The sequence below is a fragment of the Perognathus longimembris genome, chromosome 1 (genome assembly GCF_023159225.1).
Source record: "Perognathus longimembris pacificus isolate PPM17 chromosome 1, ASM2315922v1, whole genome shotgun sequence".
NCBI classification, from domain to species: Eukaryota; Metazoa; Chordata; class Mammalia; order Rodentia; family Heteromyidae; genus Perognathus; species Perognathus longimembris.
In genome coordinates, this window is record NC_063161.1 from 104,821,560 (window position 1) to 104,848,653 (window position 27,094).

At 46.7% G+C, this 27,094-nt stretch overlaps 1 protein-coding gene across 5 annotated transcripts in view; it reads right to left on the reverse strand.

The window, feature by feature from the left end:
- Positions 1-27,094, reverse strand: part of LOC125346359 (semaphorin-4D) — a 107,670-nt gene that overhangs the window by 13,772 nt on the left and 66,804 nt on the right. For all 5 annotated transcript variants that reach the window (XM_048339130.1, XM_048339048.1, XM_048339213.1 and 2 more), the window contains 13 exons: positions 21,526-21,854; positions 19,844-19,989; positions 16,862-16,924; positions 15,390-15,488; positions 11,452-11,545; positions 10,372-10,485; positions 9,371-9,522; positions 7,280-7,455; positions 7,040-7,196; positions 5,637-5,859; positions 4,232-4,347; positions 147-319; positions 29-72 (listed from right to left, as the gene is read on the reverse strand). In XM_048339130.1, the coding sequence (XP_048195087.1) occupies positions 29-72; positions 147-319; positions 4,232-4,347; positions 5,637-5,859; positions 7,040-7,196; positions 7,280-7,455; positions 9,371-9,522; positions 10,372-10,485; positions 11,452-11,545; positions 15,390-15,488; positions 16,862-16,924; positions 19,844-19,989; positions 21,526-21,628 (1,660 nt within the window). In that variant the 5' untranslated portion in view covers positions 21,629-21,854. The remainder of the gene's footprint in view (positions 1-28; positions 73-146; positions 320-4,231; positions 4,348-5,636; positions 5,860-7,039; positions 7,197-7,279; positions 7,456-9,370; positions 9,523-10,371; positions 10,486-11,451; positions 11,546-15,389; positions 15,489-16,861; positions 16,925-19,843; positions 19,990-21,525; positions 21,855-27,094) is intronic.

Here is a 27,094-nt window from a genome sequence, read left to right on the forward strand (position 1 = left end):
AGGGGATAGTACAATGGGGAGCACTCACCTGGGCATGAGGACACATCACCGCTCATTTCCTGAATCCAAGTCCTGAAAGGCAAAGGGCTCCCATAAGTCACTGCACGCTCATGGGGGAAGGGTGGTCCACAGTGCCCTGTTCATACCTGCTGGGGCTCTGGGCCTCATGAAGATCCATGCAGGTGTGTGTGGATGAACTCCAGGCACAGTAGGGGTCCCGTGCCAGCACGCAGTCCTCACAGCTGCTGTGCTTCCCGCAGAAAGACAGGGGGACCTGTACCACTCCTGAGTTAGAGCTGGCATAGACAAACTTCCTTCCCTGTGTGCGGAAGGAGGAGACAGACAGGCATTAGGTGGACATCATGGACAGCAAGAGCTCCAGGTCTCTGTGAGAATGACAGAGCATTTTTGGGCACTGTATGAAGGGTGTAAATGAGTACTCCTTCCACAGAACGAAAACTGGGATGACATTAGACAGAAGACAGAGCCTGGTCCGGCCCTGCACAATGTCCTTGTGACTCTGTACGGAAAGTAAGTCTAATCTGGGGCACAAACACCCACATGCTATCCTATCATCACTGCTCTTTTGCAAATGCTCAAGAAGGCAAAGAAGAAGAAGTCTGGCCAGCAGTAGTACAAAGGGCTAGTAATACATTGTGCTGTAGCCACTGCTTGAGCTCCTGGCTCCTTAAGGTTTCCCATCAAACCTGTGCCTTGGGTCCAACCTGGGCTTATTCAGCAGCCCTTTTGTTTCTGGTGGTACCTGTGCATGCAGCCCTGCAGGCATGTGATGGGACTGTGTGGCCAGCAGTGAACAGCCCAACTAGAGCTCCTTTCCACTCCACTGTCACACAAGCTGCATCTCACCAACAAGATGCACCTTCATAAACACTGACACAAGGGCTCTGAAAGCCATGGAATGCGCACATGTCATATGCATCCAGATATATAACAGAGAGACTCAGATATCTGTGTACCATGTTCATGGCAACTAAAGGATGGAAACAGACCAAGTGGCCATCTGTGGACGAACATGGTCTATGCAGACAATGGAATATTTCTTGGCCTTAAAAAGAATAGGTAGTCTAATTTGTGCTATGGCATGAACTGAACCCACAGACATTGTGCTAAGTGGAATAAGCCAGTCACAAGACAGATGTGTGGTTCTACTTATAGGAGCTGTCTTGAGTAGTAAAACTCAAGAGAGACAAAAGGAAGAATATGGGGGCCAAGGGCAGGGGAACAAGATGGAGAAAATACGGTCAGAGTTCCAGTCCAGAAAAATGAGAAGTTCTGGAGATGGAAGGTGGGATGGTGCAGAGCAAGGTGAGTGTGTTTATGACTGTTGAATTGTACACCTAAAACATGGGTGGGATGGAGGCTGCACTAGTGGCTCATGTCTGTAATCCTAGCTACTCAGAAGCTGAGATCTGAGGATCACAGTTCAAAGCCAGCTGAGTAGAAAAAGCATTTGAGATTCATATTTTCAATTAACCAGCAAAAAGACTGGAAGTGGAGCTATGGTTCAAGTGGTAGACCACCAGCCCTGGGTAAAATAGCTAAGGAACAGTGCCCAAGCCCTAGTACCAGCACAAAAAATAAAAATAAACAAAACAGGGCTGGGGATATAGCCTAGCGGCAAGAGTGCCAGCCTCGGATACACGAGGCCCTAGGTTCGATTCCCCAGCACCACATATACAGAAAAAACGGCCAGAAGCGGCGCTGTGGCTCAAGTGGCAGAGTGCTAGCCTTGAGCGGGAAGAAGCCAGGGACAGTGCTCAGGCCCTGAGTCCAAGGCCCAGGACTGGCAAAAAAAAAAATAAATAAAAAAAATAAACAAAACAAATGAACAAACAGGTGGGATGGTACATTTCAAGTCTATATTTTTTTTCCTGTGATTGGAATGGAGCCCAGGGCATGGGATATGCCAGGCACATGATCTACCCTCCTCTACAAGTGTATCTACCATAATTCAAACCAAATCCTGCCGTGATAATCAGAGAAGAGAGTTTGTGAGGAGAACCTGCCTCTATCCCAGTTGTTGGACAGGGGAACTGTGCTACTGGCTCCTTCTGAACCTTCACAGGAGCCACTAGAATGGTTTCTCCACGTTCCACAGACCTGTTCCTCTGTGAGCAGAGGAAGGAGCCCATCCAGACAGGCCGAAAATAGCTGCTGCCTGTACCATGGCAACACAGCCATACATCCAAATCCACCAAGGCTAAATGACTTAAGGAGAAGGCATAGGACTCAAAGGGCCTATGCATCCTTTCTTACCTGCCCTGAGCAACCGAGTCTCAACCCCACGTGGCAGAGAGAGGCACAAGGACCCCAGGAGGCAGGGGCTTCCAGGGCATATAGAACACAGTGGGGAGGGTTCCACATAGAGGTTGGTACAGCTCCATGCTGTGTGCACCTGCCATCAGCCAGAACTCAGTCACATGGCTATGCTGGGGATGCTGGCCAGACAGAGAAGTTCATATCTATGAAGATAAGCTGCTGTGGGTGGGTCCTGCTGGGTCAACAATTCCCTATCTCCACAGGAGCCTCTAAAGCACCTTCTCACTAGAAACTCACACTAGGTCCCCATTCCTTCCAAAGAATACTGCACACTATAGAGGCCTCCTGGGTGCTTGAACAAGTCTGGATGAAGCACATGTGGAGCAACCTGGGAGATCCAGATGTTACTAGGGAAAGGTCAGGGCTGGATCACACAGCCACTTTCAAGTCTTTGGCCCATTTGGTCTCTGGAGACAAAAGGGAAAACAAACACAGATACTCAGTATCTGGAAGCTCACAGACCAACTAGGAGATTTCCTTTTCAGAACCAGTAAGCAAATGCTGTTTTTTCATGTTGCAAGACAAACAAGGAATGAATCTGAAGATCAGACACAGCCTCCTCACACTTTGTGGACACAGCTGGGAAAGAGGGTGAGAGACTTTGAAGGGATGTCTGCAAACAGGCAGCGGCTGAGAGGCCAGCTCTATTCCATCTGCATGGACGATGCCTGTGTCACATGGGCAAAGGCCCTGGGTACTCTGGTCCTTGGGAAGGGAGCAACTCAGGAAGGCAGCGCTCTGCAGGGCTGGTGTGAATGTGCATCCCTGCCACAGGATGCTTGAGCAGACTGTAGTAAACTTGAGAATCTCAGCCACAGAGAATTATGTGGGCCAAGGATCAGAGCAAGGCCATGGAAAGGAGGTAGCCAGGAGGAAGAAAGCAGGACAGGATCAGTAATGGACATGATAAGTGTGGCCCAGTCACAGCATGAGGCCTGTACATGAGGCCCTCCGGAGACCATGACCAGGAGAGGAGCGTCCTGGCTGATAGGAACATGGCAAGGTCGTGCCCTGGGCCACCCTTCAGTGGAGGCAGGTGGCAGCCCAGGTCACAGATTCTTCCTGGATCCTGGACTTCACAAGATTCATGTAGTGCTCACAACAACATAGTGTGTAGTGTGTGTGTGTGTGGAGGGATATGTGTGTGTGATTTAAGGCCATTTTAAGAAGGGGAAAGAGAAGCACAAAACACACAAACTGGCAACTGAGGGTCACAGCAGTCAGGATCTGGACTTGCCTGTGTTCTTCTCCTCACCGCTCCAACCAGCTGTGGAACTGCTTCCCACACACAGGTGGACATGTGACAGGGGAGTCAAATCCAACCACTACCACCCCTTGGATGTTTCCATCCTGTCCTCAGGCTGAAGGGATTTAAGGGTGAATAAAAATAGTGATTTGTTACCTATGAAAGTTTTAGGACGTGCTAAGCTTGATGTCCACAGCCTGGCTCACTCCAAGCTGAGCTCAGGCAGTCAAGGCTCCAGTCTCTAGAATGTATTGTCAGTTTCTTCCTAGGAAACATTTGTTTCCCTTGATTAGGAACCAAGCGTGGTGTTGACACAGGTGAGAACTGTACAGTGGCCTGCCAGTTCTCTTACAAGTTTCTAAAGATTCATTCTTTATACATGGTGACATCCACCTGCAAGTCTGCAATCTTAAAGGTTCAGAACACAAGAACATGTTTTCATGGGGCACTGTCTCAACTTTCCATCTGCCATCTGCACCAAGGACTCCGTGAAGTTCTGCTTTCCCCATCTCTGTCTGCCTCCTTCTGATGTTCATAGAACAGTTTTCTATATAGCAACCACACTCAGGCTGGTCAGTTTACATCACAGACCTGCAAAGCTACTCAGCAAAGGGGCCACCAGTCCTACTACCTTAGCCACTTTACCTTCTTCGAAGACAGTAGTAGGTTTTGTACTGGTTCAAAGTTCTGGAAAAGTCGTGTCTCCTCAATGATGTGCATATCATTGTCAAGGCTGACAGCTTTATGGAGGGTGCCCCGATCTGCAAGATCAAATCCCCAGGTCAGTGAAGCCACCCAGAGGGACACATCAAGGTCATAAAGGTCACGCAGAGGCAAATGCTCCCCCTTCTGCCCTCCCAAGTTACTCTCTCAATGAAATGCTTAGGCTAAGAAGACAGTGTTGTGGAAGACATGAAAAAGAGCTAGGGTGCCAGTGGTTCACTCCTTTATTCCTAGTTACATGGCAGGTTGAGAGCAGGAGGACCATGGTTTGATACCACACCAGGGAGAAAAATGTTGGCAAACTCCTTTCTCAATCCATCTCTGGATAAAATGGAGCCTGCTTATCATACTAAGCTATGTGGGAGGTGGAGAATGTCAGTCTAGTCCAACTCCAGCAAAAAGTCCAAAGAATGAAGCTGGCTGTAGTAGTGCGCACCTGTTCTGCAGGCAGTATGAAAAGCCTGAAGCAGGCAGGTGGTGACTGAGAGGCATGTCCTAGCAAGAAAGACACGATCCTAAAAATAAGGTGAAAAACAGGACTGGAGGTGTGGCTCAACAATAGATCCTAGTCTAGCAAGCATGTGGCCATGAGTTCAAAGGCTGCTATTATCCCTACGCCCCCGCCAAAAAAAAAAAAAAAAGACTAAAAAACCATTTACAAAGTATTCTTACTTTCTCACGTAGTATAAGGCCCTATCACATGTTTAGTCAAACACCCTTCATCCATCAAGCTGCCACTGAGAGTGGAAGGCTCATTCCACCTGAGGCAACTCCTGGGCTCCACAGGCCCTCCAGAGATCCCAATGGGGCTGCCGGCAGTTGAGGGCAGGGCATATATCAGCTGGGAAGCTCCAGGGGTGGGCTCAGAGCCCTGTCAGCTGCCAAGGCTACAGGCCATGGTCCAGAAATACTGGTTCTAGTGTGCACAGATGAGGAGGTGTGCCTCCAACAGGTCAGGACCTGTCTCAGTGTAGGTCTTTCCAGGTTGCAGCAATAGGCCTATTAGCACTCAGGAAGTGCCAGACGGATCAGAGCTCACAACCAGCACTGACAGGAATCACCCAGGTTTCTCACAATAGGGATGTCTTTGCAATAGCACTGTTCAGACACAGACCAGGAGTTGCAATCTTTCACATGTTTTCCAGTTGACTAATGGATTACCTGAAGTACAGGTGTTATGTTTCAGAAATCATTTCATACTATCACAAACCTCTTGTCACCTCAAGAGATGGACATATCTACCCCCAAAGGATTTCAAGTGGACTTCCTTTTCCTTATCTAAGGATGCAGACAGATGCACTGTGACTGTGAAGCCCACAGAACCCACCTGTGCTGATAAACATGACATCATAGACGGTCCCATCCAGGGCTTGGGTCCTGTCCACCACGATCTGGGTGTAGTTCACATCTTTTTTGACTAATCTGGGCCTGTTGTCTATTGGAGTTACTGAATCATCCATCAAAGGGTGGTCTTTGACGAACTGAAGAGTTTTGTCTGGTAAATTCAAAGAGCTGGTGTAGTTGGCCGCGCGTGCCTCGCTGTTGATGCACTGTGAGGGCAAATGATTTCCTGGTTAATGTGTCCACCCAAGCACAGCACTGAGAATCATGTAAGGTGTAGACACTGAACGTCTCCAAAGAAGAGTGACGTGGGATACCTGAGGGGGCCTCATCCCAGGAATCAGAGGATACAGTTTTAAAGTATGTCTATAGGATAAGACTGCACTTTTGGTGCATAATCAGAGTAGGGATTATCTATGAAAGAAAGACTACTGAGCCATGAAATGAAAACACCCATCATTTGATAGCTTTCCCATAATAAGAGAAGCACAGAAAGCATTACTGAAGAACAGTCTAATACTAAATAGCATTAAAAAAAAAAACATCAAGAATGGTTTGATATGCGTTAAACAAAATGCATAAGCACTAGAGAACATATTTACTGAGCCCAATATACACAACAGCATCTGTCAGATACTCACAGAAAGATCCAGTCCTGGGGGAGGACTAGGTCGGGGCCTATCCAAGAGCCACATAAACACCCACTTACCATGTGGGAAACAATGATTGGGTGATGACATCAGCTAGAATGATTAGTTTGTTTTACCTAAAATCGACTAGTTTTTGTAGGAAAGAGAGTAGAGCTCGGGGCTGGGAATATGGCCTACTGGCAAGAGCTTGCCTTGTATACATGAGGCCCTGGGTTCGATTCCTCAGCACAACATATACAGAAAATGGCCAGAAGGGGCACTGTGGCTCAAGTGGCAGAGTGCTAGCCTTGAACAAAAAAGAAGCCAGGGACAGTGCTCAGGCCCTGAGTTCACAGCCTAGGACTGGCCAAAAAAAAAAAAAAAAGAGAGAGAGAGAGAGAGTAGAGCTCATGACAGTACAGAAGCCTTTGTGGAGAAATTGTTTCTTTCTCAGCAGGAAACTAAAAATGAACTAGTTCCTAACTGTATTATGCAATGTTACTTTGGCAAAACACCTGCCGGTAGCACACCTCACTCAGAGAGTCTCGCGAGACCCATTATTCCGCACACAGAAACCAACAGAGAAGGACTGAGAGCTGTGCTCCTCAGCAATCAGGCTCAGCAGCTGCCTGGCTGGGTGGAGACTCCTGTGACCAGGTGACCCACAGGTGAGCCTTGGCAACTTGGTCAAGTTTCATTTGTGGGACTGAACCCTTGGATGATAAGAAGAGTCCTTCTTTCAAGCTACCATGCTGCTTACCGCCCCAGGCCGTGGAGTGGGCACTGGTCCGTTGTATCGCACCCACTTAGTGTGGGACTGCTCCACTGTGGTGCTCTGCATGTACTTGCCACGGGAGAAGACTGCCTCCACTGTGGACAGTGTATAGGCACAGACTGCTGATAGCCCCACGTTGTTCCTGCAAAAGGGAGACCATATGAACTTACAGAACATAGTAGGCCAGCAGGGAAGGCACATACCTCCTCTGCCAAAGGCACTTACAGCTGTGGGGTGAAGAGTGCATAGAATACAGGCTCTTTGAGGTCCGGGGCCCTCAGCACGAAGACATCTTGCAGTATGTTGAATATCAAGCCTATGTCTGGCCGGGAGCAGATCAGCTTGGCCTTCAGGAAAGAGGTCCACTTTCTCTGCAAGGTCCTCAGGCCTCCTTGGTCCCCCTGGAACAATGGGTAGGGGATATGACAGGGGAGTTTAGATGGCCCATAAGCCATAAGCAGGTGGTCTGCATACAAAGTGCAATATCCACCTTCACTAGCTCACAGCATGGCCCAGACAAGCCTTGCTGAGTGAAAGGAAAGCAGATACTTCTATGCTCACTCTGATCAGACATTCTGGATCAAAATAAAATGCAAAAGACAAAATATCCTCTCCCTTAAAATTCATCTGATAACAACTGAAACAACTACTCCATAGCACTCTGAATGCCACTGAACTCTGGCTCTGACAAGGCTCACTCTTGGCTCCTGTGAATTTCAAAACTACAACTTGCAAGTGAATCCTAAGGGCCTTAAGAACTGAAACCTATCTTGGGTGAATGTATGAATGTCCCTTTTTGATAGATCCAAGCCTCTACTTTCATTTTACCTGCTGACATATAGCTAAAATATGGTGAACATACTAGGTTGTCCTTAAATACTGTGCAGTAGGCCAGTGTCTGAGAGATAACTGTGAACTCTCAGGACTCTGTGATTGGGAAGGAATATAACTGATACACCTTATCCATCCATGGTGACCTTCCCATGATTTCAGTTATGGGGGTTAGACAGTCTCGGGATCTTTTAATGTGTGTGCTGGTACTGGGTCTTGAACTCAAGGTCAGGGCCCTGACCTTTGGCTTTTCTGCTCAAGCCATAGCTCCACTTCCAAGTTTTTGCTGGTTAACTAGAAATAAAAGTCTCACCACTGGCTTCAAACTGTGATCTCGGCCTCCAAATTAGATAGGACTGTAGTTGTGAGACACCGGTCTTAGACTTTTAATATTTGCTTTCACAATTTTGAGAGAGAAAATACGTTCACATAAGTTTATAACAGTGTATCTTCATAATTAGCCATTATGGCTAATATTTCATTGTGCCTAATTTATACTTTAAATTTTATCATATATGTGTGTATAGGAAAAAACCCAGCACATATGATTTTGATACTGTCTATGGAGGTCTTAGAACAAATGCCCCATGGGTCAGGAGGGAACCACTGAAATGTGCAGGCAGAAGAACAGGAGATGGGAAGGCTTTCTTTATTTTGAACACAATGATTTCACATCTCTACAGTGAAATCTAGGAGGATAAATGATGAATGTGATAAGAGAACTGCATTTTCTTTCTGAGGTTTTGGCAGAGGAAATTTCCAGCATGTCTGTGGCCATCTGTCTCATGGACTTTCAGGTCCTGAGGAGCAATGGAAGGATCTATGCACACAGGGTGGCAGAAACTGGGGCCTGTGCTCATACTGGCCTCAATCCAGTATTAAGAACAAGTTCAGGACAAGAAAAGGACTCCAAAGGAACAACAAAAGCCATCTTAGACCTGCAACTAGCATTTGGTGGGGGTGTACTGTTGGATCCTGTTTAGAGATACTCCTGCCACCCCCTCCTCCAGGACAAGATGTCAAGGACAGGGTCAAGTCGGGTCTGCCCATATTCATGGCCACAGAACTTCAGGAGGGATGAAAGGTGAGAGTGCAAGAGCTCTTCTAGCCATTTTAGTGTGGTTCTTGCCTCTTAATCCTCAGCATTGGCACATGGTTCATGGTTCAATCAGTTGACTGAGAGTTCAAAAGTAAGACTTTAATTGCCATGGAATCTGGTGAAAGCATACAACAAAACCCAACTTATGTATCTGGGAGGTCTGAGGACAGTGCTTTAGAACCGAAAGTTGACTGGTTGCATGCTGCTTTCCAATTCTCCTTTATTCCCCGCAGACACCACTGGGGTCTCCAAGAATGGAATGCTGGCACCAGCCAGGCCCCTCACAGTGACATCTGTGGCAGGAAGGGGTCGTGTGTCAGGGAAAGTAACATTTCCAGACCTGCTTCCAGAGAGCATAAGTTCAGGGAGGGCAAGGCAGTGCTCACCTTGCACACTCTCGCAATACGAGGGACCATTAACTTGAAAACAAACTCATATTCCACAGACACTTCCGTAAAGAAGAAGTAGATCTTGTCGTCCTCACCCTCGGGGCCATCTGGGCCGTTTCGGATCACATCAGCAAAGACAAAGCTAGGCTCTGCAGAGAAATGACACCAGATTGGCCCTGTACATGTAGCTGTATCACTGCCTGCTCCTCATGGGGTCATAGGCAACTCAGTGCAGCCTGGGGGCTGGGGGCTTTCCTGCACGGATATGTGCAGTGTGTGTGCCACATCTCAACAATGCCCGAGTAAGGAATGATGATGCTACTGAGCCTGGCTGTGCTTATCCCACCCTGCTCAGCCTCAGAGAGGTGGCCTCAACACTAGCCATGCAGGTATCTTTAATGCCCACCCAGAAGGTTAATGGAGCTTTATTGGCAGGCAGCCATAGTATCCAGTGCTTTAACAAGTCATTCAAAACAACCCCAGCTACCGGAAGCAGTACACTGAGACGCTTGGCTGGCTCATCCTGAGGAGCTGGCAGTCCTGGAGGCTACAGGATTTGCCCCACACTGAAAAGCTTTAAAGTAGCCCAAGGCCCCACTGACCAGCAACCCCACAAATAGCCTAGACCCTAATTTCATATATCAGCCAGGTGCTGTCTGGAGGTACAAAGGCCTTCTGATCTCATATGGCCTGCTCTGGAGGGTTGATACAAAGCCTGAGATGTTAATGCCATGCCCAAATGAGACCGCACCCCAATGTAACAAATTGGAGTTCTTCATTTACCATCTGAGTGTCACTTTTATGAAAATATCTCCAGTCTGTTCTCAGGGTAGAAGGTTAAATAAAGCAGCCTAAAAATTGTTCTTTTAGTTGAGGGCCATCTAATAGGTTGCCCTGGATGGTTGTGTCCTTGCTCTCTAGAGCTAAGGAAGATCAGGAACAGCCAGAGGGGAAGTGAAGTGAAATACACACACTAGGTGAGCTATACTGTGTCTTACCGTTCAGCCATGGGATCGTATACTCTGTCCGAAGAGGACTGTGGGAAGAGTTTCGGGAGATGATGGGCTCACTTCCCAAAAAATTATATGCTGTCCCAGAATACAGCTCTCCATCTGAGGTAGCCAAGGAGTAGGGAGGAAAAAAGAAAGGGAATAAGATTAGCTCCTCCAGCTGTGGCACAGAGCCATGGATGAGTGTGTTAACAGGATTTCTTTGTAACTGAATTATGCCCCTGTGTAGAAGGAAAAAGTTAGTTCCCCAACTTTTGGGAAGCCCTTCTACTTCCTACAGCTGTTTCCTTCCTTTGGAATAATTGTACACCTACATTTGTAGGTGCCCTTTATGATTCAAAGGGAAGTAACTGAACACATCAAGAACTTTCCACATTCAGTGGAACAACAGCAAACAGATAGCTCCTCCATTTATCATGGGTTACATTTTCATAAAATGATCCTAAATTGGAAGCACTTGTTACTGGAAATACATTAAGTTCCCCTTCCTGACCCAATAGCACAGATCACAGACCACACATGCGCTCAGAACACCAGCTTAAAGGAAGGCAGAATCACCTCACTCAAAGTCTATTTTGTCATGAGATTCTGAGTATCAGATGAAATTCACTGAACTTAGTATTGACAGTGAAGACTGAATGCTATTATGGTTCACTCCATACCATGACAGGGTTTTAAAAAAAAGTTTGTGGAACCATTGTAAGCTGGAGGCTGCACAGAGACGGGTGCCTAAAAAGGCACATGGCCCAATCACTGCAGATGTCATGAGACCACGGCAGGCAGCACATGGCACCACGGCTCAATTCCCTCCCAATTAGGAATATCTCAATGCTGTGTAGAAAGCAGTGTGCTACCACCATAGGGGCTGGTTATCCCTTTGAACAATGAATCAAAAACTTCCTAAGGAGTCTGTGCTGAGGGACATATACCTTCTACAAGGGCAGCTGATGTTAAAACAATGCCAGGCAAGACAGCACTGGGAGGGAAGGAGAGCCAAGTGTCTTGTAGGGGGATGGGACACTTAGCCATAAGCTTCAGCGTCGAGGGAGCCTGAGGAGAACAACTCACCAACCATGACAGATGTGTAGCTGTGCGCAGGGTCAAAGGGACACCTTCCTTTGCCATCTTCATTTTTCCCCAGAAACTTAAAGGATTCTAGGTTCTACAGTGGAATAAAGAGAAAGAGCATCTTAAGACATCCAATTTTCTGTGACAACAATGTGTCTTGGTACCATTTAGTTTTATAGATTCCTAATTCCTGGACGACCAGTAGAGAAGAGCAAATGGGAGCTGGGTCACATGGTTTCTACTCTTGGAGACTTGGGTTCTATTCCTTGCTGTATGTCACTCAGCTTAGTGTGCACACCAGTGCCTTGGGCCTTCAATGAGTGACCCAGGATCTCACCATCTTCATCTGGAAAGTGGGGACATGGATGATGGTATCTCTACTAGAGCTGTTCAGGGCCAAGTAAGAATGAAATACAAGACATGCCCAACAAGAGACCAGGGCCCATGTGTACAATTTAACTATCACCAGAGAGTCCAGATGATTAAAATACTAATATGTGCATGTGTGAAATGTCATGATGAAAGCCCTCTGAGCATACACTTAAAATTAAAATTAATGACAGGTATATAAAACAGGTCCTGCCTGAGATGTGGGATACCAGTAGCAGGAGAAAGGGCAAACAGTGAGAGTAAAGGAGAACAAAAATGGCCAAAATATTTTAGGTACACATATGAAAATGGAATAAAGACGCTTAATAAGGTTTTTTAGGAAGCAAGGAGGGAAATAAGGGTGAGTGACGGAGGGGTGAGTCTGACAAACATGTACTGTATGCCAAAATGAAATCCCCTTATGACACTAATAAAAATGTGGAAAACATAAACAGAGGAAGAATTTCTTTAATCAATAGGAAAAACAAACTTAAAACAAAAATAAGACAAATGAAGAGAGAAATGGGGGGGGAATGAAGTTATAAAATCCACTGCATATTCTACAGAATTAAGAAAATACATGGATGATATTGAACAAACTTCATTGTATTCATATACTACTCTATTGCACAGCAACTTCTTTGTACAACTACTTAAAGATAAAAATAAAGTGTTTTTTTTAAAGAAACAGAATTTATCCCTCTCCTCACCCATGAAAATATATGCTAGAAAACATATTCATAGTCTGAAAAACTCAACACAAACCCAAACTGCATTTAAAGAAAAGTAAAGGCCCGGACTTCAACCTTTTATAACCTCTACCCAACAAGAAACCCCCCCATCTATATAAGGAATGGAGTAGACAGACTCAACCACAGAAAAAATTAGAAAGCTTTCTTAACACAAGAGCAAGACAAAATACGATGACAGATGTTGAATTGAGAGGAATGCCCAGAATGCTCAGAAATGACAAATAAGGCAGTTTCTTCCCTGAATATATAAGAAAAATGCACAGACATATAGGAAGAGCACCCAGGAAGAAAGACAGGCAAAACTTGCAAGTTTCAGAAGACCCACACACAGAATAAGCCTGCCAGAACTCCAAGGTACACTTGGAAAATATGGGTGAGATGTCACTGGGCATCTACTAGCCTGGAGAAGCCGAAAAGGAAGGACTTGCTGAGCACAGCTGAGAGCTCCAGCCCTGCCAAGAAACATTGGCTGGAAATGCTGGCCTGTGGGACAGGAACATCTAATCTCATGGGGCATGAGCCACTACAGGTTGCAACAGGGCAATTAAGATAGTATTCTGGGGTTTTTTTGTTTGTTTTTGCCAGTCCTGGGGCTTGAACTCAGGGCCTGAGCACTGTCCCTGGCTTCTTTTTGCTCAAGACTAGCACTCTACCTCTTGAACCACAGAGCCACTTCTGGCCTTTTCTGTTTATGTGGTGCTGAGGAATCGAACCCAGGGCTTCATGCATGCTAGGCAAGCACTCTGCCAGTAAGCTACATTCCCAGCCCACTTGTCACTATTTTTAAGAGACAATTTCAAAGGCATTTAAAAATCATGGGTCATACTTCCATAAGACTACACACATTCACACATGGCCATTCATGTGTGCACACAATCCATGTGATTAGTACACATGACTAAGTGACCAGCTTTTTTGTTGTTTCAAATTTTCTATCAAAAGTTTGGGGAGGGGCTGGGGATATAGCCTAGTGGCAAGAGTGCCTGCCTCAGATACACGAGGCCCTAGGTTCGATTCCCCAGCACCACATATACAGAAAACGGCCAGAAGCGGCTCTGTGGCTCAAGTGGCAGAGTGCTAGCCTTGAGCGGGAAGAAGCCAGGGACAGTGCTCAGGCCCTGAGTCCAAGGCCCAGGAATGGCAAAAAAAAAAAAAAAAAGTTTGGGGAAAGTTAGCTGGGCATCAGTGTCTCAGGCCTATAATCCTAGCTATTCAAGAGTCTGAGACTTGAAAATCATAGTTCAAAGCCGGCCCAGGCAGGAACAACTGTGAGAATTTTATCTCCAATTAACTAATAAAAAGCCAAAAATGGCACTATGGCTCAAGTGGTAGACACTAGCCTTGAGCAAAAAAGCTTAGGGACAGTACCCAGGCCCTAAGTTCAAGCCCCAAGATTGGAGCATGTGTGCACACATGTGCATGTGTGCACATACACACACATACACACACACATTTTGGGGAGTTATAGGTCTAGACTGACACCAAGTTTACTCTCTCCTTACCTCAACCAAGACATTTCTACCATATATGAGTATAAACAACAGTACTTGAAGCTTCCAATTAACTAGCTTAGAGCTAGGCAATGCTTGACCTTTTCATGCGAATAATGCTTCCAGTACAACTAATATATTTTTTTTAACTTTTGGCATAAGAATTTCTAATGAGTCCATACATCTTCTCATTTCTCTGACCCTTGTTTTGCTGTCGTTTTGTTAAGCAGGAACTCTATCTCTTAGCACAATACGAAAATCAAATAAGTTAAGGATATAGAAAACAACATTTTGCATTTCATCAGTCAATCCCTGCCCATGGTTTCAGGCACCTGCAGGCAACGCAGGGTTCTGAGTAGTGCCCCGCAGAGGACATGAATAATGCCACTGTTCTGTGTGCCCAGGCTGAATGCACTGCTGCTCCGTGAGTCACTGAGAAGTCACCCCAGATTTTATACACAAACCTCAGGTAGTTTCGTACTACCTGAACTTTCAGGCATCCACTGGGGCCTTGGAAACATTCGTGCAGATCAGGAGCCACAGTATAACATGTTTCCTATTTTTCAGGAACGTATGAAATCCAAGGCTGGTTACTAGAAAGTCTGCCTCCTTTCCAACTCTCCCATGTACTTGCTTAAAACATGCTCCTCCTTCTGTTGATGACTTTCAAATTGAGTATCGGATTATTTCTAAACTGAGACAGTTTAAGCTCCTCCCTCTACCTGGTCGTTAGCTGAGGGAGGCCCTTCCTCCTCCCTTCCCACAGCTGGATAGAGAAGATACCAATCAGGTCAGCTGAGGATGTCCTGCTCAGACCACTCAGAGTGGGTGGCCCTGGGAGGGCTGTGTGCAGTGGCTGGGTCATGCCAACACAGAATGTTGATAGGGTATTCCAAGACTCACCAACAAACATACTGGCAAAGAATACACACGATCTAGGTTGCAGGACCTTCATCTGTGTGCCTTGGAGCCCACTGTAGGCAGGGTGTTGGGGGCCACAGTATATAGGTACTTGTCAGTAGTTCGCTTTCTAGAATGTCTCTCCATCATGCCCAAGAACCACTAGTGACCTGAGTCCTGCTTCAACCCATGCCCTGTGCAGCAATATCATGTGGCTCAGAGGAGCAGTGAAGGCTGCACACTTTTCCCACAGCCTAATGAAGCTTTCCCAGAGGGGCCTGGAGCTGCCTTAGCCCTCACATTGCAGAGCTGAAAAAATCCTAGTGCTTTGGGGTTAGAGTTCATTTTATGTCTACCCAAAGCTCCACTCAGCTTTAGCCACAGCTCAGGGAGCACAACTGATCAGGGAACAAGTCTGTGGCCTTACCAGGTGGTCACATATGGGCTGGAATGCGTTAGTCCCACATACATAGAGAGAGCTGACACCGAGGGGCTGAAGTACCCGGATGTAGTTGAGGCATTCCGTCTGTAGGGAGAGAAGCACCATCAATAGCCAGCCACTAAGGTACCCTGCATATCCACACTGTGAAGTCTTACTGTGCTGCCCTGCCTTCCCTCCTTAATGTTCCCACACAGAGGAGACTGATACCCCATCATTTTGTGTATTCCTCAACTATCAGCTGAGCTATGTAATCTTATCTCTCCTGTTGTACACAGGCTGCTTCGGTGATATTTTCAGTTTGGTAGATAACTGATACTTAGTAAAGATCTGTAGACCAAACACAGAAAGGAGCTGACCTCAAATTATCCTTGAAACCCCACTGTAGAAAGAAATGTATTTTATTCTCATTGAACACACAAACCTGCACAAAAGGCTTCTGCCTTCCAGGTGATGCTGCCCACAGAACAGGAAATACATGTTTCTTAGGATCCCAGAGGAGAGAAACTGAACCTAGAGGGAGTGTCACCAGCTGTGCATCATAAAGGCCCCAGCAGGAAAACAAAGGCTCTACTTAGGAACCCACATGCTATTTTAGGGCGAACAGTACTTGGATTACATAGGCTACAGCCTGAAATTATCTCAAATCAGTAAAGTTTCTTTTGGCTGTGACTGTTTTCAAACTGGGAGAGGTAATTCACAATCACCCAAGGGGAAAGGAGGGACTCTAACTCTCTGGCTCTGCCTGAGGAGGGCAGTGCCAGTGGCCAGTTCCCTCTGCTTTGGAGACCCTGCACTATGTGTGATTCCATCAGTACCTGCTATCCTCTTGCTTATTCCTTCTCAGGAAACACTTGGCTCAGGGACAAATGCCTCAATAAAAGTGGTTAACACTTTCCTAACAATAGTTAGGAAAAAAAAAAAAAGAACAAGAAAATCCTTCAAGTTTCCTAAGAAATTTTTCAATCAAGCAACTTCTTGCCGGAACTCTGTGGTCATAAGCAATCATCAGGAGCTGATGGGCTCTCACAGTGTGAGAACCTGGATACTTGTCTAACCACAGGCAGTAACACAGTAGGTAGAGGGTGAACCGGTGCTCCTGAAAGGACACTCTAGTGCTCCCTAAGTGTCACTATATTTAGGAGTCTAAGGAATGGGCTTCTACCTAGAATCCCCAAATTCTTGCAACATCCCCAGAATCCTAAATTTCACACTACATCAGAAACCAGTTCCTATAGTCAATATATGATGATTCATATTAAGTGGAACACATTTTTCAAGTGCCTCCTGTGTCTGGCACCCATCCCTATGGTCAAAAGAAGGAAGGAACTTCCCCAGGATGACTGAACAGAGCCCATGAGGAGCACTCAAATACCCAGCTGAATTCAGAAGATGCTGAACTCGAGATGAAACAACAAAGAAATGCTTGTGAGATTTTGCAACTGGCAAAAAGCACTTACCTGTTTTGACTTCCCCTTTTCTGCACATTTTGCTTTTTTGTCTTCTGAGACTTGCCAGTGAACCTGTGAGGGAGGAACAAATGAAAGTCTAGTTCATTTCATGCTCTCCCTTTAAAAATAGATGTGGGATAAAATGAGTGGTTTTTAAAAAAGCACATGATGGGAGTTCGGAGCACTGAGCATTCTGAATTGGAGGAGAAACTGCAAAGGAGGACTGCTAGGGTGATGTGGGGCCTTCCTGATCATTCTATGTTTATCATCTGAAAAACAGGAGGTCTAGGGACCCTGACATTAATCACAAAAGAACAGGATAAAACTGAACTATTTGAGGTGGGAAAAATTACTTTTCTCTAAAAGCTAAATAATCACACATATTCATAGTGGAATATTATTCAGGAATCCTATCAGTCGCAGCACCATGGGTATAATGAGAGGGCATCATGAGTGAAATAAGGCACACACAGACAAGCACTACATTTCCTCTCTCATGTGGGGAAACTAAAACTAGTCAACCTGAAAGTAGAGTAGTGATTACTGGAGAATAGACAGGCTATGGCAGGTAGAAATAGCTAGATTTGATCAATGCATCCTTTATACATGCATGGAAATATTAATATGTACAATTAATATGTGTTAAAAGAAAAAAAACTTCGATATCCACTAAAATTGAAGAAGGAGCTAGGTAAGGGCAGCTCATGTCTATAACCCTAGCTACTCAGGAGGATGAGATCTGAGAGTCACAGTTCAAAGCTAGCCCAGGCAGAAAAGTCTTTGAGTCTGTCTCCAAGTAGCCAGTAAAAAACTGTTCCTAGATCCTGAATTCAAGTCAATGTATATGTGTATGTAAGTTCACACACACAAAGGAGCCTTCAGAAGATGGCATAATTACAGTTCCTGACACCTGTGATGGCAGCAACGGATTTTAACAGTGTTACCACCACTGTCAACTCAGTCGACCTTGTGGAGGATCTTCAAGGCAGCATCAGAAGCTGTTGAGGTGTGTGTCCCACTCTCCAAGGCCACGACAGGACAAAAAGCAATACAAGATGAAAAGAGAAACAAAGGGCCCTATACTCCTGCCTTGTCCTTCCCTAAATGACATTCACCTCTTCCTGTGTGAGGCCCAGAAACTGGTGAAATTTCTGAAGACTCACATAGACACGGGGTTCAGTAGTCAGGAAGCACACAGAGCTTCTTGGGAGAGGGAAGCCCACATGAGATATCATTCAGAACTAATGGTGTGATCTCACCCAAGTGTTCCTGGGGCAGCAACACTTATCCCAGGTGAAGTCATCACAGTGGATAGCCAATCAGGATGTCCAAGAGCCTAACAAGTTCCCAAGTGCCTGGCAACTTCCCTCAGAATGTGAAAGGCAACTGAAGTTCCTCATCCACCTGTGGAAACTGCTGGGGTCAAGGGTGTCAATGGTAATCAATCCTGGATCACATTTCTGGGCTTTTCACTAAAGAATTGTGTCTAGCACAGCCCTGGCCCAGGCCACCAAGAAGATATAGCTGAGAGAAATGGAGATGCGCAGAGGAAGGACTGAGTGAGCAATGAACCTGCAGCATCCATCTGCTCAGCAACTTCCCGGAAAAACACTAATTCTAAAGTAGAAGAGATTCAGTAATGTATTGACCTGTCAACCAAACCTTAGGAATAAGATAGATCAAGGAGACAGAACAGAGCCATAGAGACTGGGGATAGGAGATGCTTACTACCAGCCTGGAACAGCGTGTGTCAGAAAGCAGGGAAAACAGACTGCCAGGACCAGCATCAAACCTAAGGCCTGCCAGTAAGATGGAGAATCTGATGATTAAATAAGGACCTAAAGCTTAAAGAGCAGCTCCCATATGTACACATTCCCAGCTGGTAGAAGGCCTGGTTTCATCCCCAAAATCACAAAACCAAATCAAGAGAGGGCTGAACTGTGGGGGTAGAAGTAAAATAAATGTCTACAGCAATCCCTATAGCACTAAAAATCAAACTGTGGAAACCTCACTCTTGCCCTCTGGGTAGAACTGGCATGCACTCCTTTTTCTGAAAATTGGTACATGAAGGCCGGCCTCCAGCATCTGTCCCCACTTTCACTAAACCTTCAAGACCACAAAGCTAGGCAGGCACTTTCCTTTCTAGTTGACTCCCGGCTGTCAGAAGAAAAGGGAAAACAGAAGCAGAACATCACATTTTGTGACTGAGGAGGATGCACACATTGGCTTTGACATCCAGAGACCACTGAGGCTCAGGAGGAAGAAACCTGTCTGCAGGGAGTGCCTTGCTCACCTGAGCCTCTGTTCAGGGCAAGCTCTGGTTCTAAGCCAGCCCCAGAGGAAGGTGTGAGAAGACAAAGGCTCACATAAGATACCATAAGCATGGAAGGAGAAATGACAAGGCTAGAACATGAGACAGGTGATGCAGAGTGGCTTTCTCAGGAAAGAAACTGATGGTGGCCCAAGAAACACATCAAATGGACAGAATGACTGAATGTAACAGTGGAACTGGATTTGCTTTTCCTGGGTTCAATACAAATCTTTGAACAACAACAAGAAGATTCATAATCAAGTTTCTGAAATTTGAACTGACAGAACAGTGGCTGTCCTAAAATTTTGGGGTGCTGCGTTTTACTTATTTTAATCCTTTCCCTAGGACTTGCACGGATGAAGGTAGGATTTGGGTTTAAAACATCTGAAGGCCAGCAGAGGCAGGGAGTACTTGAGGCAGGAACAAGAACTCAGCCTGCAAACGCTACAATTATCCAGGTTTGGCAACAACAGAGTTCTTGTTTGTGTGCATGGTAAAGACTGTTCTATAAAAAAGAAAAGCTTAAAAGGAAAAGATGGAAAGAAGGTGGGAGAGGCTGGGTGACTTACCAGTGGATATCCTGAGTTAATTCTACATGAACGCAAGGCCAGGAAGGAAATTCTGGCTTCCTCACTCCAGGCTTTCTTGCCAGTGCCTGGGCAGCAGGACCCATGACTCACCTCATTTTGTTTCTGAGAAATGTTGCTTGCATTCACTGCAAAGATGGCCTCTCGAGCACCCACGTACAGTGTGTCCTCGTCCTCACTTAGCAGCAAGGCTGAGTAGTTGAAGATATCTGGCTCATGAAACTGTACCAAGCCTACCTCTGTAAAAGACAAAGGAAGATATCAGAGGCAGGAAGGAAGGACACAGCCAAAGGGTCATTTTTGAGATCAGGATAGTTCCTGAGCACCTGTTTACTTGGCTACAGTGAGCGTGACAAAGTGCAAGCTGTGAGAGCCATAAAGGCAGATGGGGAACCTCCAGGACAGACCTGTAAGGTCACCATCAAGGGCATGTTAGGGGCCACTTCACAGCCAGGCTTTGCAGCTGATTGTGGGACCCAAAGACTTTCTAAGTCTTGCTTAATTCCAGGCCCCTCCTCAGTGGCTTCCCAGGGGATCCCAAACCAGACACCCTCACTTGCCCATCTAACTCATCCATGTGTCTTTAATCAAGCACAGATTAGGTCTGGAAAAACATGGTTTCAATTTTACCTATACACATATATTTTTGAGAGAGTCTCAACTCCCACATGAATGTCAAGCTTTGTTGCCTGTGATGTGTAACTGTCCTGGCTCATACTGGCCTTGAGCACCTCCCTTCCCCTTCTTACTCTTCTGTTAAAGAGCTAAGATCACAGGTGTGCAGCACCACATCCAGGTAAGCATTAATTTTTTTAAAGTTGTTTCATCTCTATGGCTGTCCTGTTATCAATCTGAGAGTTTTCAACCTGGATTTCCACATATTTATTACCAAGTGCCATGGGGTTGAAGAGTCAGGAGTTCTAGAATTGTCTCTAGTTCCTTACAGCAGCAAGGTCCTTCTCTTATAAGCTGTTTCTTTTGCCTGAAGTGTCACTTATGACCTGTGTCACACTCATCCTGGAAGCCCTATCCACTGTTCTCCAAAACTGTGACTAATTTCAACTAATTTCAAGCTGATGTTTTGCTGGAGCTCAATCGATTGTCCTATAATTGTTCTCATTAAGCTATGAGCTCTTGAGGGCATATATAACATATAGCTGAAATCTCCCAGCACTGACACAGTGTCCAGCACACAGCAGGTGTCCAAGAAGTATGAAAATGCAAAACAATACAAGTCAGGTGCTAAGGCTTGCCACTCTAATGTTCCAGGGCAGAAAGAAAAGCATTACGTGTAGGGCGTAGGTCCCAGCTCTGTGGGGCATGATGGTCTGGGCATGTCTGACTCTGAGCCCTGTATGTCCCTTGCTCAACATCCAGTATTTGGCTCTGGGCCAGAGATTTGTGGACCAAGACACAGATCCCAGAAGAGGAAATAACTACAACTGAGACCAGTGAGCAGGAATTAGACATACTCAAGCTGTCCTCACCTCACTCTTTAAGTGCAAGGGGAAAAGACTTGCCTGTGCTCGACAGCCCCTCAGTCATTGTCCAGTACTAGATAAAAACCTACCCTTCAAAGATTCCCTAATTCAGACCCCATCAGAGGTCTGAGCAAGCCTCCAGTCACCAAAGCATCCCTCTATGCAGAATGAACCACGAGCCAGGGCAGAGAACCTGGCAGATCAAGTGCCAGGTGCCCAGTGGTCTATCTCAGAGCCCCAGAGTGTTTGGTCCCCTCCCTGCACTGTCAGCATCTGGACAGCCTTGGCTCTCACCTCTGTGTTCCCAGGTGATCCGGGGTATTGGTGCAAATGCCACTGCTGTCCCAAATGCCACTAGGGCTGTAAGCAGCCCTTTGACTGGGCCACGCATCCTCATGGGGTAGGGCCCTGAGCTACAGGATTTAGTAGAGAAGGCTCATGGGCAGCAGGAGGTAGCAGTGGAGACGATGTTCATTCACCAAGCTAGCAGCTCTGCTCCAAGATGATGAGCGGTGGGGTCCCCAAGAACCCACATCTCCCTGCTGGACAGGTAAGAAGTGGCCACGCTCACGTCCTGGATGTCAAAGGCCACTGATGCTTCCTTAAGGCCTGCAGAGGAAACACTGGGAGGAACAAACAAGGTCACGTGTCAGGACATGAGGTCTCATGCTGCTCCTGCTTCTAAACGTCCTCTCAGCTCATACACACGTGCGCGCGCGCGCACACACACACATACATACATACACACACTCCTACCCAGCTGGCCCACATCACAGATCAGACTCCAAGATGGACCTGACCTGGGCCCGATGGGAATGGCCAGCCACTGCATAGCTTCCTTCCTGCAAGATCTTCCTTTCTGCCTCCCCTTTCCATCCTTTCCTCTCACTCCAGGCTACTGAGGGAAGGAAGCAGCAACTGACTGTCCAGTCTATTCCAACAGGTGGTAAGCCCCCTTTGGTCAGAAATTCCCTGCTTCTTTCTGGGGCTGGAATGCTCCAGGGTAGGGGCCTGCCAATCTTTGCCATGAAGATACATGGTCATTATTCTCAGCTTTTCACCTCTGTCCCAATGACTGTTCACTAGCTAGGGCTAGTCTGGACCTGGGCCTCACAAACAACACAGGGCCAACACCAAGGGCTAATGCCAATCCTGACACCCAGCATGGCAGGAAATCCAAGGACTAAGGCTGGAGACAGATGGATGGCTGAGCAAGTTTACATATTCATCCTCTGGGTAGGACCCCCATTCAGCCATCATGAGGGAATGATGCATGAAGTGGGGGGTGTCTTGGATACAGCCACAGAATTGTCTTGAACCCAGCAACGGCTGCCTCTGACACCAAGTGTTCATGTTGCTGCCAAAGGGCTGGAGGCCAGGATACTGACACTGATCTCAGACCATTCATTGAGTTGCAGGCCTTGGCCACACACATAAAAGGAGTGTGGGCCCTGCTCACAAGGCCTCCACTGCCTTGGGGGGGGGGCACAATGGCCAGAGAAGGAGTCATGGGTGAGTGGGGCTCTCAAAAGCCATCTCCGTGTAGGCCTAATGTGCCACAATCCAGCAGCAATGCTAGGAGGGCAATTATGAGACAGCATCCCAACATAGCCTCTTCTCCATGAATATCTTCCATGCATTCCCAGAGAAGGGGAACAGCATGAGCAACAAAGACGGTCAGCCTGATGGTGAGAGTGCTCTGGCTGTTGCCTCCTACCCTTTCCAACTCTTCTGCAATTAATAATGCCACCATATTCCTTAAACCCACCGGCCTGCAAAACCCCTACCCTGTAGTTGTGTGAAGGGGCAAGACCTGTGACTCCTCTCCAGATATAGTCCTTGAACCTGCACCACTGATTTTTGGCACCAGACTTGGAAAGGAGATCCTGAGGAAGCCTGGAGGGTGGGGGTAGCATGGGGCGGGGGGGGGGGGGGCGCAGCTCTGTGCCTGACCAGCTGCAGCCTGTGATGCAGCATGACAACATACTAAACTACCATCTCCGGTTCACATCAGAGGCCCCTATAGCTCAATCCATCTCCTACAATGAAAATATCAGGAAATAGTGGTAAAGCAAACGCAAAAGAATTAGGAGAAAATGGCTAGAATAGCTGAAATCATCTCAGAGAATCAGGAACAGAGACTTGAAAGCTAAGACTGGCAAGGGCTGCTTTCTCCCTTAAGCCATATAAAGTGCATTAGCTGTTTGGTAAAGTGAATTTAAAATAAATTATAGTGTCCTGGTTCCTGTAATCTGGAGGAAAGCAGTTCAGCAGATCCCAACTTCATTCATGCAATCTCTGCTGCATGACCCCAGGGACAGGGAAGATGGAGCAGGGTCCTTATGGAGCCTAGACTCTAAAAGCTGCTGGGGGGCCGGGGGTGGAGGTGGGGGTCAAACACCTTCCTGGAAGCACCAAGTACATGACTCTGAAATGCCAGCTCTGAAGCTACCAGCTATTTGATTCCATTGCCTCTTCCCCAAACCTTCCTCAACTCCTAGGCATGCTGACCTCCCTCAGGCCACCCCAGAGCCTTTGCACATGCTGTTCCCTCTTCCAGAACAACTCCAGGTGCTCTAGTGGCTATCTTCTCTTTGCAGCAATCCTTTACTTCAAGGTCATCTCCTCAGTGCCTCCCTTGACCCCCACAGTCTTTCTCCCTTTCTGCTGTTGTTTGTATAGTTACGTGACATAGGGCCTAACAATGTCTCCCCAACTTAGTCCTTCAGAGGCACAGCAGAACCAGGGAAGCCCCACATCACAACTAAAACACCAAGATGGGGACAAGGCAGGATTCAAGACCCTAACAGCAGAAAATATCACAAAGCAAAACCCTAAATGGACATATTGGCAATTGCTCTTCCTCACAGTAACCTCCCTATTTCCTTTAGGAACAGATAGGCCCAATGAACCCTCTCCTTGCTCCCCTATAAGCCCTGCCTGGCACATCCCTGCCTGAAGCCCATTTATCTCATCAGTGGATACATGTTGCCACAACCTAGCCCAGACCCCACCACTCCTCCCCCATGGCTTATAAAACAAGCCACACGAATGTCCCTAGAGATGGAGCTGCATGAAGGTGGGGGGATGGGGAGAGGTACTGACACACTGTTTGCTTCATGACACTAGGAAGCCCTGATGCTTTGTTTCCTTTTTCCACAAGCACACACTGGTAAGTGCTGTAATGGAAGCACACACCACACCCACACAAGCCTCTAGCTGCCGCTGTACTTTCTAAGAATGATGGCCTCCTCAGTCACTAATGGGACCTCTCAAGGTCTAAATTAAACCAACAACATGGAAGGAGGGAGTGCACAATGCTCTCCTAAGCAGGTCTGAGAAGGGAAGGTCTCCTGCAGAGAACTGAGGCTGCTGAACGCATGTTCTGCGGTGACAGTGGGAAGTTGCAACCTTGCACTCAGACAGAAGGATCTGACAGAGGAGCCCATTAGAGACAGGGTTATGAATGCCACTGCCATTACACACACATAATTGTGCTGCTCACAAGGAGGGACTTGTGCTCTTCAAATGGCAGGAGATTGGACTGGGAGGGGGCTTTGGGCCCTCCCTCTGCCTGTCAGGACCTGTCCTACTGCAGCAGCTCTCCATCTCAGGGGCCTGGATATCAGAACAGGGGCTGAGGAGAAAAACCAGGAGCACCAGCAACTGCAAGAGCAGGGGCTAGATTTTTTTTTAAGTTGTGTGCATGTGTTTGTGTACAGGCATGTACAAGTGCACATGTATATGCACACATGCACTGTAAATGCCTGTGTTCACACAGATATACCCGTGTACATGTGTAAACATCTATGTGTGCATATCCATCTGTAAGGATATGTGTCTGTGTACACTTGTACATACAAGTTCAGTGATTACATGTGCATGTGTCCATGTATGTATGCACATGCATATGTGCATCTCTGCAGGTGTGGTATACAGTGGCTCTGTCATGAATGCACGTGTAGGTGTCACCTTACTATAGTGCCTGAACTGTAACCTAGTGTCCGGGCTTACCGATGGGTCCTCCTCCCTGGGATCTGGCAGTGGGTGGGTCAACACTCAGCAGGTGCTGAAGTGCCTGCTGCGAACAGCACAGCACCCTAACCTGAAAGCCTCTTCCTCACTGGCACCCAAGGAAACTGGCATGTGCCTCAGGTGAACTGCAGGCACTTTGTATAGAGACTCACATAGAGTCCTGCCTCTGCACTGACAGAACACACCCAGCAAGGGTGGCTGGCAGCACAGAGTTCCCAAGGATGCAGGATTGGTCTTATACCACCTCTCAGAGGCAAGCAAGACACAGCAGGATGCCTCAGACATGTTCTCACTTTGTTCATGTACCAAAGATGGGTGGAAAACCTGGATACGAGACAGAGCTGGGGGGGGGAAGAGCACACCAACTGTGGAGCACAAGCCTGTTCTGTAGCTGTGACAACTGGGAAGGGAGTGTTTTGGCTAGCTCATGACAACACTGTGACATGTGTGCAAGGCACACAGATGCATGCTGTGACTCCAACAGACTAGTTACTTAGATAAATGAAATAACCCCCTTCCACTGGCCTAAGGTCCCTTCTGCACCTCCAGCATTCCCACAGGGACTTCAGGCTCAGCCTGGTTCTCCAGCAGTGTATTTTGACTGGAGATGGCCAGCCAGCTCCAAAGGTGATTGTCAGGCTCAAAAGGTTATGAAAACATTCAGATAAATATGTTCATTCAGATGTTTGCACCCAGGATCTACCAGCAAGTGGGCTCTGGCCACATCCCAAACCAGTGCCTGGATCTCTGACTTCCAGCCTACGGTACTAAGATAGATTTCCATTGTCCATAAGCTGCTCAGACTTCAGTATTTTGTCACAGCAGCATGAGCCAACTAAGACCAACATCCTTCTAGTTACTGCTGACCCATAGGAACTCAGTAGAGATGTTTCTAGAGAGCCAGGGGACAGCATTTACCTGGGAAAGCTTCTGAAATGTCACTGACAGGACCTGGTCATAGAGGGCTAAACTATATAAACTATACATTAGGCTCTACTTTAATTGGAATTTGTTTACATTCATTTTCCAGTCTTATGAAACTTTCCTACATTTAAAAACAACTCCCAGAATGTTTAACTCCGCTAGAGAAATGTTAATTAAAATAGTGCACGTTTGTTCACAGGCAGACCAAAAATTAGAATTGCTACCAGGCAGTATTGGTGAGAGTGGAGAGAAGGGGCTTTGAGGGGACACTTGGCACTCCCCACTGTCACTATCAGCAACACTCTTGGGCTGCAGAGTGACAACAGGGATAAGGACTGGCTGACAGTGCTGGGAGAGCAAAACCTGTGAGTACAGGACAAGTCTTAAATGGGAGTAAGTCAGCAGGACACAATGTTGCAGACTGGGACAGGTGACATGGACTTCCCTGTGCACATTACTCACTTCATAAATGAAGGCAGGTGCAAGGCATCATGGGAGCCAGTCCAAATAGCATCCAGACAGGATGCTGTGTCTGTCTGTAGGTCTTTACACAAACATACACAAGGGCATGCATAGACACACACATAGAAATGTAAAAGTACACATGGACATAAGCATATTAGACATAAATGTAGACATATAGACATCACCCATGAACTCACACAGACCTGAATAAACATCCAACCATTAAAAAACATCATCTCTGAGGAAGGAGATGGAAATAGCCAGGACATGCATTTATTTATCATTGTGAACAATGTGAACTATTTACACTTTTACAATCCTTTTGTAAAACAAAATTTAATTCACTCATTAAAAACTGATGTCTCAGACTAGAGGCACAGCTCAAGTGGTACAGCACCAGCCTTAAGCAAGAAAAATGAATGAGAACATGGAGCTGTGA